General features: G+C 36.8%; 1 protein-coding gene across 2 annotated transcripts in view; it reads left to right on the top strand.

Annotated features, from left to right (window-relative positions):
- The window catches only part of CUL3 (cullin 3), a 99,213-nt gene that overhangs the window by 31,249 nt on the left and 54,773 nt on the right, over positions 1-13,191 (top strand). For both annotated transcript variants that reach the window (XM_036857251.1, XM_036857252.1), the window contains one exon: positions 10,877-10,990. In XM_036857251.1, coding sequence (XP_036713146.1) covers positions 10,877-10,990 — 114 coding nt within the window. The remainder of the gene's footprint in view (positions 1-10,876; positions 10,991-13,191) is intronic.

Below are 13,191 nucleotides of genomic sequence, written 5' to 3'. Positions count from 1 at the left end.
TTTCTGTTCTTTAGAGGAGGGAAAGCAAGAATCAAGTGGAAATTGAGAGTTTAGAAAATACTGTATAAAATATGTGAATATATAGGTATACGTGTTTTACTTATGTTGCTTGTTTCAGAAAATTTAAGGCACTTATGTATTTTCTGAGTATCTTGTTAAAATGCAGATTATGATTCAGTGGGTCCAGCTCACCAATGATGATGATGATGATATTGACCATGATTCTGCTCTGTGCATACCACACTCTGAGTAGCAAGATTCAAATATGTATATGAATAATTTTATGAATATGTAATACAAGTAATATTATAATAGAAGCAGATGCTTATGTAGCATTTACTGTGGGCTAGGCACTGTTCTGAGTATTTTGTGTATACTAATTTTATCCACACAACAGCTCCTTGAAGTGGGTGCTATTTCTGTTTTTATAAAAACTGATACATAAAGAAATTAAGTAAGTTGCTCAAGGTCACACATCTACTAGGTGTGAGTCTGTGATTTGAATCAGGCAGATGGGCCTTTTAGCATCTGTATTGCTGTGCTGCCACTGTTCACCATGTAGTCTTTTAAGTCAAGAATTCTCGGCATAACGGGAAGAGCTGTGGAGCTTTTTTCAAAGGATGTGTCGGATTAGGAGACATATCCTCTACACTCCATGGCTTGGCTTCCATTGAGATTTACTTATACAGTAAGCCACTTTGATTGATAGGGTTATGTCACATCACTTTGGTGTGATGAAGTGAAAAATATTTTGAGATCTTCAGGAATTAGTCTTTAATGGCATTTCTAGGAAAAACAGGGTTTATATAACTGGTAAAATTTGTAAAGTGACAAGCCCCCGGATCACATACGCAGGGCTCTGAAAAATTCAAATGTTGTGAGAACTTATATGCTATTTTTGATCATGGTAAATGTTGCATATTTATGTAAATACTCTGGTTTCATCAGGTGCGACAAGCAGTATGTTTCAGAATTTAGAGCCAAGAACGATACTTAGCAAGTATCCAGTGGCTGTCTCAGTTACAGGCACACCTTGTTGTGCTTAGCTTTACTGCCCATAGCAGATAACTTCATTTTTTTTTTTTTCACAAATTGAAGGTTTGTGGCAACCCCCTGTTGAGCAAGTCGGTCAGGCACCATTTTTTCAACAGCATTTGCTCACTTCATGTGTCTGTCACATTTTGGTAATTCTCGCAGTATTTCAAACTCTTTCATTATTATTATATTTGTTATGGTGATCTGTGATCAGTGATCTTTGATGTTGCTGTTATAGTTTTGGGGTGGGAGGTACAAACTGTGCCCAAATAATATGGCGAACTTAATTAATAAATGTTGTGTGTGTTCTGACTGCTCGCCTGACCAGCTGCTGCCCCGTCTCTCTCCCTCTCCTTGGGCCTCTATTCCCTGAGATGTAACAGTATTGAAATTAGGCAAGTTAATAACCCTAATAATGGCCTCAAGTATTCAAGTGAAGGGAAGAATGGCACGTCTCACTTTAAATCAAAAGCTGGAAGTGATTAAGCTTTAGTGATGAAGGCATGTTGTAAGTTGAAATAGGCTGAAAGCTAGGCCTCTTGTACCAAACAGCCAAGTTGTAGATGCAAAGGAAAAGTTCTTGAAGGAAATTAAAAGTGCTTCTCCAGTGAACACACGAATGATAAGAAAGTGAAATAGCCTTATTGCTGATATGGAGAATGTTTGAGTGGTCTGGATCGAAGATCACACCAGGAACAACAGCATTCCTCTAAACCAAAGCCTAATCCTGAGCAAGGCCCTAACTCTCTTCAGTTCTGTGAAGGCTGCGAGAGGTGAGGAAGCTGCAGAAGAAAAGTTTAAGGCCAGCAGAGGTAGGTTCGGAGGTTTACGGAAGGGAGCCGTCTCCGTAACATACAAGTAAGTGCAAGGTGAAGCAGCAAGTGCTGATGTAGAGACTATCAACTAATCCAGAAGATTTTCAGTGTAGACAAAACAGCTTTCTATTTGAAGAACATGTCATCTAGGACTTCCATAGCTAGAGAGGAGAAGTCAGCGCCTATCTTCAAAGTTTCAAAGGATAGGCTGACTCTTGTTAGGGGTTAATGCAGCTGGTGACTTTAAGTTGAAGCCAGCACTCATTTACCATTCTGAAAACCCTAAGCCCCTTAAGAACTATGCTAAATCTACTCTGCCTGCGCTCTATAAAGGGAACAACACAGCTTGGATGTCCACACGTCTGTTTACAACATGGTTTACTGAATATTTTAAGCCCACTGTTGAGACCTACTGCTCAGAAAAGAAAGATTCCTTTGAAAGTATTATTGTTCCTTGACAGTGCACCTGGTCACCCAAGAGCTCTGATGGTGATCTACAGACGATTAATGTTGTTTTCATGCCTGCTAACACAACATCCATTCTGCAGTCCATGGATCAAGGAGTAATTTCAACTTTCAAGTCTATTTATTTAAGAAACACATTTCATAAGGCTATAGCTGCCATGGATAGTGATTTCTCTGATGGATCTGGGCAAAGTCAAGTGAAAACCTCCTGCAAAGGATTCACCATTCTAGATGTCATTAAGAACATTCATGATTTGTGGAAAGAGGTCAAAATATCAGTACTAACAGGACTGTGGAAGAAGTTGATTCCAGCCCTCACGGATGACTTTGAGGGGCTCAAAGGGTGGAAGAGGTAACTTCAGATGTGGTGTAAGTAGCAGAAGAACTAAAATTAGAAGTGGAACCTGAAGATGTGACTGAATTGCTGTAATCTCTAAACAAAACATTAATGGATGAAGGGTTGGTTCTTACGGATGAGCAGAGAAAGTGGTTTCTTAAGATGGAATGTACTCCTGGTAAAGGTGCTGTGAAGGTTGTTAATGTGACAACAAAGGATTTAGACCTTTACGTAAACTTAGTTGATAAAGTAGCAGCAGGGTTTGAAAGGACTGACTCCGCTTGTGAAAGAAGTTCTACTGTTGGTAAAATGCTGTGAAACAGCATTGCATGCTACAGAGAAATCATTCCTGAAACAAGGAAGAGTCGATTGATGCGGCAAGTTCATTGTCATCTTATTTGAAGAAATTGCCACAGCCGCTCCCGCCAGCCTTCGGCAAAACCACCACCCTGATCAGTCAGCAGCCGTCAACACCAAGGCGAGATCTTCCACCAGCAAAAGATTATGACTCCCTGAAGGCTCAGGCGATGGCTAGCATTTCTTAGCAACAAAGTATTTTTAAATTAAGATATGCACATTATTTATTTAGACATTTATTTAGTCTATTGCACACTTAATAGACTACTGTATAATGTAAACGTAACTTTTATACGCACTGGGAAACCGAAAAATTCGTGTGACTTGATTTATTGCGATATTCGCGTTATGGCAGTGGTTTGGAACCAAACCCACAAGGTCTTCGAGGTGTGCCTGTATTTTTAAAATAGTGGAAAACCCCACTTTTAAAATCACACAAAACCAATATAAATCATATGTAATCAGGGGAAAGAGTGCCCACCCTGGAGTGGTACTGAGACATCTTAGTGGAGCGTTGCATGAGTGCCATTGATCTAATCAACCCCAGCCATATTACAGGGAAGAGGAGCTGCAGACTGTATAGGCTAAGTAACTTGGACAAAGTCCTAATCAGTAACTTCCCTTGGTAATTGTCTGCAAATACTAATTTTTTTTTTAACATCTTTATTGGAGTATAATTGCTTTACAATGGTGTGTTAGTTTCTGCTTTATAACAAAGTGAATCAGCTATATGTGTACATATATCCCCATATCCCTTCCCTCTTGTGTCTTCCTCCCACCTTCCCTATTCCACCACTCTAGGTGGACACAAAGCACCGAGCTGATCTCCCTGTGCTATGCAGCTGCTTCCCACTAGCTATCTATTTTACATTTGGTAGTGTATATATGTCCATGCCGCTCTCTCACTTCGTCCCAGATTACCCTTCCCCCTCCCGTGTCCTCAAGTCCATTTGCAAATACTAATTTGATTGTTTTAGCTCCTGAGTGAACATTACAATACTACAGATTTCTAAGAGGTTGCACCTCTTAACATTATATCAGTAGTATCTCTGTGATACTTTTAAATGTTCTTTTTTTAGCATGTGTGCTAGATTATGCACCATTTTATGTTTTTAATACATGGTGTATATTTCAATGCAAAATAATGCTAAATACAAATATCTGTATTTACAGAGATTTATCTGTGTTGGAATTAAGTATTGTCCTGAGTTTTAAGACTTTCTAAGAAGGAAGTCCTTTTCAGTATTCCATATCATCATTAATTACATGGCTCAGTTCTGGTTTCAGTAAACTTTAGAATTAAAATCTTTATAATTAGTTTTAGCTGATAAATTTCTTTGTGGCATCTAGATGTTAGGATTGGCTTGCTGGGACTTTGCCCCAGGCATTTAAATTTAGGTGAAACAGTTTTAATTAATGATTAAAGATAAATGTGTGTATGTTAGAGGGTGGGGGGATGCTGTGTAGATTATTAGTATCCTTCGCCTCTCCGTCCAGCCAAGAGCTGCTGGCCCAGGGTCAGCCTCCTTGTCAGTCCTTGTCGCTCCCCGCTCCCCGCTCACGCCTGCTGGCCTCTCCTGTCACCCCCTTTTCCATCCTTCTCCCCCTCCCTTTGCCAGTAATTTGATTGATTTGAGGATGTATTTCTTGCAACTTGGATGTTAATTTATCAGTGAACAGGTGTTATTATTGATACAACATTGAAAAATAAAGATTTTTTTTTTGATTTAGTAATCTACTTTAATCTTTGCTAAGTGTGTAATAAAAAGGACAGGGAAAGCTCTGTTCACAGAAATGGAGGATGTAGTATGTCAATTTGAATTATTGCAGAGGCCTTTGTAAGGTTGGTATACACAAAATAATTAGCAATTCTTCACTGTTTGGCATTCAAGTTGCTTTTATGAATAAAGATTGTGGCATCATAGCTTACATTTATAATATGATAAAACAGGACCCAATTTGAGAATCATAATTACTGCAAGTTTTAAAAAGTCAATATACAATAAAATTAGCCTTTTATTTTCATGTACAGTTCTGTGAATTTTCGCCCATTTATAGATTTATGTAACTGCTATCACAGTCAATATAGAACATCCTTCACCCCAGAAAATTTGTTTTCCCTTTATAGTCACATCCTTCTCCCACCCCTAATACCTGGCAATCACTGATCTCTTCTGTCACTATAGTTTTGTTTTCTAAGAATGTCCTATAAGTGGAATCATACAGTTCGTAGCCTTTGACACTTCTTTCATTCACATAATTTGCGATTGAGCCAATCTGTTGTATATGTCAATAGTTTGTTCCTTGTTATTGCTGAGTGATATTCTGCTATATAAATGTATCAGTTTGCTTATCCATTTACCTGTTTACTTGTTGTAAGACATTTGGGTTGTATAGTTTATTCTGATTATGAATAGAGTTACTATGAACATTTGTGTACAGCTTTTTGTGTGAATATAAGTTTTCATTTCTCTAGGATAAATTCCTAGGAGAGGGATTGCTGGGTCACGTGTAAGTGTATGTTTTACTTCATAAGATACTGCCAAACTGTTTTCTGGTAGGGCTGTACCATTCTGCATTCCCACCAGCAATGTATGAGAGTTCTAGTTGCTCAGAATCTTTGCCAACACTTGGTATTGTCAGTATATTTTATGTTAGCCATTCTAATGGGTGTGTGTAGTGGTGTGTCATCACGGTTTTAATTTGCATTTCCTTAATGGCTAATGTTGGTGAACATCTTTTCACGTGTAGAATTGTCTGTTCGAGTCTTTTGCCCATTTTAAAATTCTGTTGTTTGCTTTCTTTACTGAGTTGTGAGAGGTTTTGTTTGTTTGTTTGTTTGTTTTTATTCTGGGTACAAGTCATTTAATATTTTCTCCCAGTCTATAGTTTGTCTTTTTGTTGTGTTAACAGTACCTGCAGAACAAAAGCTTTTAACTTTGATGGAGTCCAGTTTATCATTTTTTTCTTTTATAGCTCATGCTTTTGGTGTTAGGTTGGAAATTGCTTAAATCTCAGATGACATTGTATTTTTCTTACATTTCATTCTGCTATACCCTTTTTCTTTGAATTATTATGGTGCTTTGGAAATGAAATGATATAGCTAGAAATTTTTCTCCTAAAGTAAAGTTTAATGTTGAATGTTAATGGATGGCTTAAAAATATCAGGACTCAGAACCACATCAGTATGATTATTATTATAACTATATAAAAACATATTCATATTGAGGAAATTCTGCAAAGGGAAGGAACAGAAATGGCTAGTATGGCTCTTTTAAGTCAGTGGTTTCCAAATCCTGGCTGTTGTATCAGAATCACTGGGGTAGCTTTAAAAAGAAAAATACCCAGATTCTCTTTCTTTTGATCAGTTTTTTTTTTTTAGATCAGTAAATTGGTGGCCCCCCCCCCCCAATTTTTTTTAATAAACTTTACTTTTAGAGCAGTTTTTGATTCACAGCAAAATTGGCCAGAAGGTTCAGAGATTTCCTATATGCCCCCTGACACATGTACAGCCTCCCCTGCTATAAGCATCCCATACCAGAGTGGCGCATTTGTTAAAATAATGAACCTACACTGACATATCATTATCACCCAGAGTCCATAGTTTACATTAGAGGGTCATCCTTGGTGGTGGTTATTCTATGCATTTTGACAAATGTGTAATGAAATACCATTATAGTACCATCCAGAATATTTTCACTGCCGTAAAAATCCTGTGCTCTGCCTGTTCATTTTTGTTCCACCCTAATCCCTAGCAACCACTGATCTTTTTTACCGTTTCTTTAGTCTTTCCTTTTCAAGAATGTCATATGGTTGGAATCATATGGTACGTAGCCTTTTCACATTGTCTTCTTTCACTTTGTAATATGTACTTAAGGTTCCTGTGTGTCTTTTCATGGCTTGATAGCTTATTTCTTTCTAGTGCTGAATGATACTCCATTGTCTGGATGTACCACAGTTTATTTATTCACCTACTGAAGGACATCTTGGTTGCTTCTAAGTTTTGGCAGTTATGAATAAAGCTGCTATAAACATCAGTGTGGGGGGTTTTATATGGACATAAGTTGTCAACTCCTTTGGTATTTATTCCAGGGAGCATAATTTTCTGTATCATATAGTAAGAATATGTCTGGTTTTGTAAGAAGCTGCCAAACTCTCTTCCAAAGTGACTGTCACCATTTTGCATTCCTGCCGGCAGTGATTGAGAGTGCCTCTTGCTCTGCATGCTCACCAGATGTGCTGATGTCGTTGTTTCGGGTTTTGGCCATTCTAATAGATGTGTAGTGGTATCCCATTGTTATTTTAATTTGCAGTTCCTTACCGGTCAGATGTTGAACATCTTTTTATATGCTTATTTGCCATCTGGATATCTTTTTGGTGAGGTGTCCAGGTCTTTTGCCAGTTTTTAAAATTGGGTTGTTTGTTTTCTTATTGTCGAGTTTTATAAATTCTTTGTGTATTTTGGATAACAGTCCTTTTTCAGGTGTGTGTGTCTTTTGTAAATATTTTCTCCCATTCTGTGTCTTGTCTTCTCATTCTCTTGATTGAAATCTATTAGTCTCCATGGGATTCTATTTCTTTGCCAAGTTTGTGATCTGCTGTTTTAAATTACTGTGTCTTGCTTTATCCTTTGCAAGGCTAGATGTCTTGCATTAGCCATCAGTTTGCAGCTGCTCGTTCATCCTCTTCGTCACAGCTGGGCCATCCTGCTCTCAGCTTCCATGGTTCTTCATCGTCTCACTCTTCAAAGTCCAACTCTTCATCTGGATAATCTTCATGTAGATTTTCTAAAGTAATGACGCTGGTCGTACTTGATCTGCAGGTCCCTTTGGTTCTGGTACCACCTCTACGTCAGGGCTGCCTTTGCTGGTGCAAAGATTAATCATGTTACAACACACAGTTCCCACTTTCTATTTCAAGTTTTCTGTATTGTTATGTTAATAATTTGTAAAATAAAGGTTAAATCTTTTTTTCACTTTGTGTATTTTGCTTTATATGCCAACTTAATCTTCTTTTGAAAAGCCTATCAAAAGTTTTGATCTTCATAAAGATTGAATTTTCACCTCATTCCTACCATTTCGTTGTATATGTTTGAACAATTATGCATTCACTTTTCATGTATCAGAGTATGAAGATATTTTTCTGGGGCAGTTTTAGAGGAACAGTTTTTTGCTCATAAAGTGATCTGAATAGTTAAGAGATGATTGCAGCAAGTGTGCCTAAGGGTATTTATCTTTCATCTTTTAGTCCTGTCCGGGTGTGTAATCTTTCAAAAATAAATATAACAAAATTAACAGTTTATAGCAGCTTGTTTTCTGCTAAGTAAAATTCACTGTTACTGATTTGTCAGCATAATTTTTTGAAGTATAATGCAAATAAAGCAATTGTATCATTTGTGACACATTGTGCTAGTTGATCGCATTTTAATTTTGTTGAAAGGCAGGTATCTTATACTTGTTGCTATGTTTTAGTGTATAAATCATTGATTTTAGAAAATATGCCTTATTTTATAACTTTTAAAATTTAATTGGTAAATTTTTCATTTATCCAACAAATATACCAAGCATATTCTTGCATTCCAAAATCAGGGTGACTTTAATACAGTTAACATATAACTTGATTTTATAACAAAGGGGGTATATAGAAGTTCACTTAAGTCCTTACAAATAATTAATTCCTAGATATTATGGTGTTTGGAATATATAATTTAATTTTTGTTATGTAGTACAGTTTCTCTAGTATTGTCATGATTTTGATTTAATTGCTACTCAAAGTTTAGTGGTTCAGTGAAAGAATATGAAGGTTGAAGAATTTTGTAAATAGGTGCATTTTCAACTTGCTGTGTTTTTGTTTTTGTTTTTAGCATTAGCTACCTTGGGAACTTGCATATGATGAGTGATAGACTTAATGAGTTGAAATAAGTGGTATATTACCACTTTCCATGAAAGTGTTTGTTTAACACAGTACTGTCAGCTAACTGACATGGATGTTTATCACTTTTGATGTAGTCAGCATATTTATGGAGTAATCTCTGGGTGATATATTTGAAGTCAAGGAGCTGAGTCTGTGAACAAAAGATTATATAATAAAATTCTAAATTATGTGGTACATAGGCTCGTGGTTTTCATACTGTATGCTTAGTAGAATAGATTTATTGTCCCATCACTAAACTCTCTCACTGACTTCTTTACCTCTATAAATAAGAAAATATATAGTTTTGTCAACTTCAACTTACTCTCCCATGTGTTGAGAGTAATGTGTTATGTGTATTTTTTTTTTTAATCTTTGGCACTTCGAACTACTTTTTTCTAGTTCTAATACACAGTGACATTTTATTTACATGTATTTATAATTCAGGTTTACAGGTGTCTATATATCTCAACACACATATTAAATGATTTGTTTCTCAGAGAACACCATGACTTCAGATTCTCCCCAACCTGAAAAAGTTGAACCACTACTGCAGATTATCTGTGGTAAAGAATGTTTAGAGATAGAAGATGTCTCTTCAAGCCGGAGTTACTGAGAGTTGAGCTAGACCATGGAAGATTGGTTGGATTTGAATAACTGCATAGGTTGGCAGTATAGTCCCAAAGTGTTGTAGGAACTTGGAGGACAAACACACTACTTTTTCATGACAAAGCTAGAACCAGAGTCTAGATTCTATTTCCTAGTCAAATAATCTTTCAGTTGGACTGATAGCATAGCAGGAAGAAGTAGTGGTCAGTAACCTCATATTGGAGAAGGTGTCAATATGCTTGTGGACTGTGGAATTCCTGAATTCTTATCAGGATTGCATTAGGAAGGCATTTCAGACTGAAAGGAACTTTACGTGCAAAGGCAGATATCCTAAAAGAGCTTACCTTGTTGGAGGTGGATCATGGTGTTGGAGGGTGGGGATGAAATAAAGGGTCTTTTATATGCCAGGCACTGTTCTAGATGTGGAAGGTACACATGGAAAAGACAGACTCCCTGCTACCGTGGAGCTTACATTTTAGTAGGAGAAATAATAAACATAAATATGTAACATACTAGTAACTAGTGATGAGTACTTGAGGAAAAATAAAGTGTAGGGTAAAGGAATAGAGATAGACGTTATTGAAATAGGGTGTCAGGGAAGACCTTTTTGTGGAGGTGAAACTTGAGCAGAAAAAAAGGCAGGGAGTGAGGTATGTGAACCAGCGCAGAGGAGATGGCAGAGCACATTTGCTGTATGCAGCTCCATGGTAGCTGGAGTGCATTAAGTTAATAGTTTATGCTCACTGAGTGTTTACTGAGTGCCAGACACTGTTCTACCTGTATTACTAGTGGTAATTCAATCCTTAAAACAATCCTATAAAATGGATACTATTTCAGATTTGAGGAAACTGAAGCACAGAGATTAAATACTTTACCCAAGGTTGCACAGCTAGTCGGCGAGCTGGGATTCAAGCCCAGGTAGTTTGACTCCAAAATCAGTGTTTTCGACCATTCTTCAAAGATTGGGGAGGGGAAGTGTAGTAGGAAATTTAATTGGAGCAATAGCCTGGGGCCAGTTCTGTGGGGCCTTTGTAGTTCCTTTATAAGTATTTAGGATTTTATGCTGACAGTGAGGTTAAGTCATTGGCGGGTTGAGAAGTGCCCAAGAGGTTGCTTTATGATTCTGGAGGTCAAGAGATGGGTCTGGATTATACAAAACACATTTGTTAGTTATCTGTTATATAGGTTGTATTATAGCTTAAAATATTTCTACTGGTCTGTAACATGTTTCTTTGATCTAAAATCGAAGATTCCACTTCATTATTTTGTTGAACAGATATGTGCATGTATACATATGAGTGCATGCGTGCATGTGTATAAACAAACTAATGAACTTTTCTGTTAATAGGTGCGAGAAGATGTACTAAATTCATTGAATAACAACTTTCTTCAAACACTAAATCAAGCTTGGAACGATCATCAGACAGCTATGGTGATGATTAGAGACATACTAATGTATATGGTAAGTAGAGCTTTGTTGTTTTTCCTTTAAGTTAAGCATTTCAAAACACAGTGTCTTTTTTCTGTCACATTTATTTGGATGGTACAACTCAGTGTGGAAACCTTTTTTTCTTTTTTTTTTTTAAATACTATTTCCTTCGTAAGGGCCAACCTTAGCTTATATGAGTAGAATCTTAGTTGCTCCTATACTTAATGATTAGAATGGAAAACTGAAAGGGAAAGATTTAATATTTTTCTAAATATCTAGCACTTATGCTTCAATATGTGAAATACCGAAAAGTCCATCATCTCTTCTTGAGTAAGGGTGATTGAGTGACAACATGAGAGATGAAAGCTGAATATTCTCTTGCAAGTTTTGAAACCCTAATGTCCTTATATCTTCAGTTACAGGGGATGTCATATTAATACAAATATTTTTGTAATAACTGCCATCTATCACTCCTAATAATAAATCTCTCCCAATCTTACAAGGACTGTAAGTGCTTGCGGTATATATATATATTCTTCAGATATGTATTGCCTTTTTCACCTAGTTTTACTGTTTTTTAATCATTCAAGAAAAGTATCTTGTTCATCAAAACAATTTGGAAAACATGGACCTGAGGTAAGCTGTTTAATAGCTTTCAAGGAGATTAAACTCTCAGGTTTTTTTAACTTTAGTATGATTATTAAGATTCATCAAGCTTAATTATCGTGTCTGCAAGATCATCAAGCCCAATAACTTGTTACTTCATTGTTTATGTTTGAGAATTGGACGTAGTGATTTTCTTCTAAGATTTCTTCACTCTCTGCTTTTCGAATTTTTATTTTCAGTTTCTTTAGTTTTGATTATTAGTTGTAATGGTGAGAGCGTGTCCTGCTTTCTTTTACTTGGTAGAATGAAGCAGTGTTTGGAAAGAATTTCCAATGAGAGCAAACAGCTGTCAAGTTTTTTGTTCTGCTGAGTGAATTCAATCAGGCCTATTACCCCAGGTTTTATAGGGCTTAGTGGCAAGAGGGTCAAGGAGAAGCTACTTCGTTTTTCAGGGTTTTGATGAAACGTTTAACAAATTATTTAGCCTTTCTGAGCCTCGTTTTCCTCTTCAGGATATAGATTCATTTTAAGTTGATATTTTGAGGTAAATGCGATAGCATGTGAAAACATAATGTCTGGGATTTAAATGTGAAATAAGTTAACTTACTGCTGTCCTCTTTAAGTTTTGGATTTGGTGAGTCTTTAAATTCCAACACAAACACTGAGATAGAAAATTACTTGTGATTTCATGGTCCATCACTCTACTGATAAAAGGAATATTTTAAAATTATTTATATACTTCTTATACCATGCTATTTTTTAAATTTCTGTTTTATTTCAGCACACACACACACACACACCACTTTTTTTGTTGGTTGGGGGGCAAATGAAATCTCAAACCTTGAATCCTGGCTATTATGTGACCATAGTCAAGGAACTAATTATCATTCCTCAGCTTCCTCATTTATAAAATGAAAATAATATTGTGCTAATTGGGTAGAGTAGCCATGAGGCTTAAAGGAGCCTTTCATATGAAGCACCTATATGGCCTGGACTGTAGTAATGTGCTCAGTAAAAATTAACTAGTATTAATATTTCCCATCATCTTTTCATCAAACCCAGCTGGTAGTACCACACCCCTAGATAAACCCAGCAACTTGCCTTTCCTGGGCTTCTGCTGGTAGAAACCCCACTTGGGAAACTTCACACAGGGTAGCTCAGTGCCAGTATTTGTCCATTTTCACAAACCTCTAGTCAGCCCTCCACACTGCTCAGTAGTTTCACGCTTTCTCTATTCAGCTCATTCCACCACTTTGAAAGAGTTATTTCTCTTCAAACCTCCAGCTGTCCTGCTGGTCCCCTTACTCTTAATAAACAGTCTTGCCTTCTGCCTCTCAGAGAGAAGGAGAAAGCATCAGGTGGAAGCTGGGTTCATCTCTTGCCTCTGAATCTACAGGTTTCCCTATATTTTCTCCCCTTTTGTGTTTCTCTTTTTCCCTCCCATTTTAATGGAGGGCAGTGTTTCCTCACCTATCAAATGCCATTTCTTCACTTGTGCTAAGAATCTCATTTCTTTCTACTTTGTCAAAAAACAGAATTATTTTCAGGTTCTGCCTTTTTACTGGTCTTACTCATCAGCACTGGACACATTCAGGTCACTGGCATCCTCAAAATAAAACCCCACTACA

This window comes from Balaenoptera musculus, chromosome 7, assembly GCF_009873245.2.
Source record: "Balaenoptera musculus isolate JJ_BM4_2016_0621 chromosome 7, mBalMus1.pri.v3, whole genome shotgun sequence".
Taxonomy (NCBI): Eukaryota; Metazoa; Chordata; class Mammalia; order Artiodactyla; family Balaenopteridae; genus Balaenoptera; species Balaenoptera musculus.
Note: the sequence above shows the minus strand (reverse complement) of the source record. Positions and strands in the feature narration are given on the sequence as shown.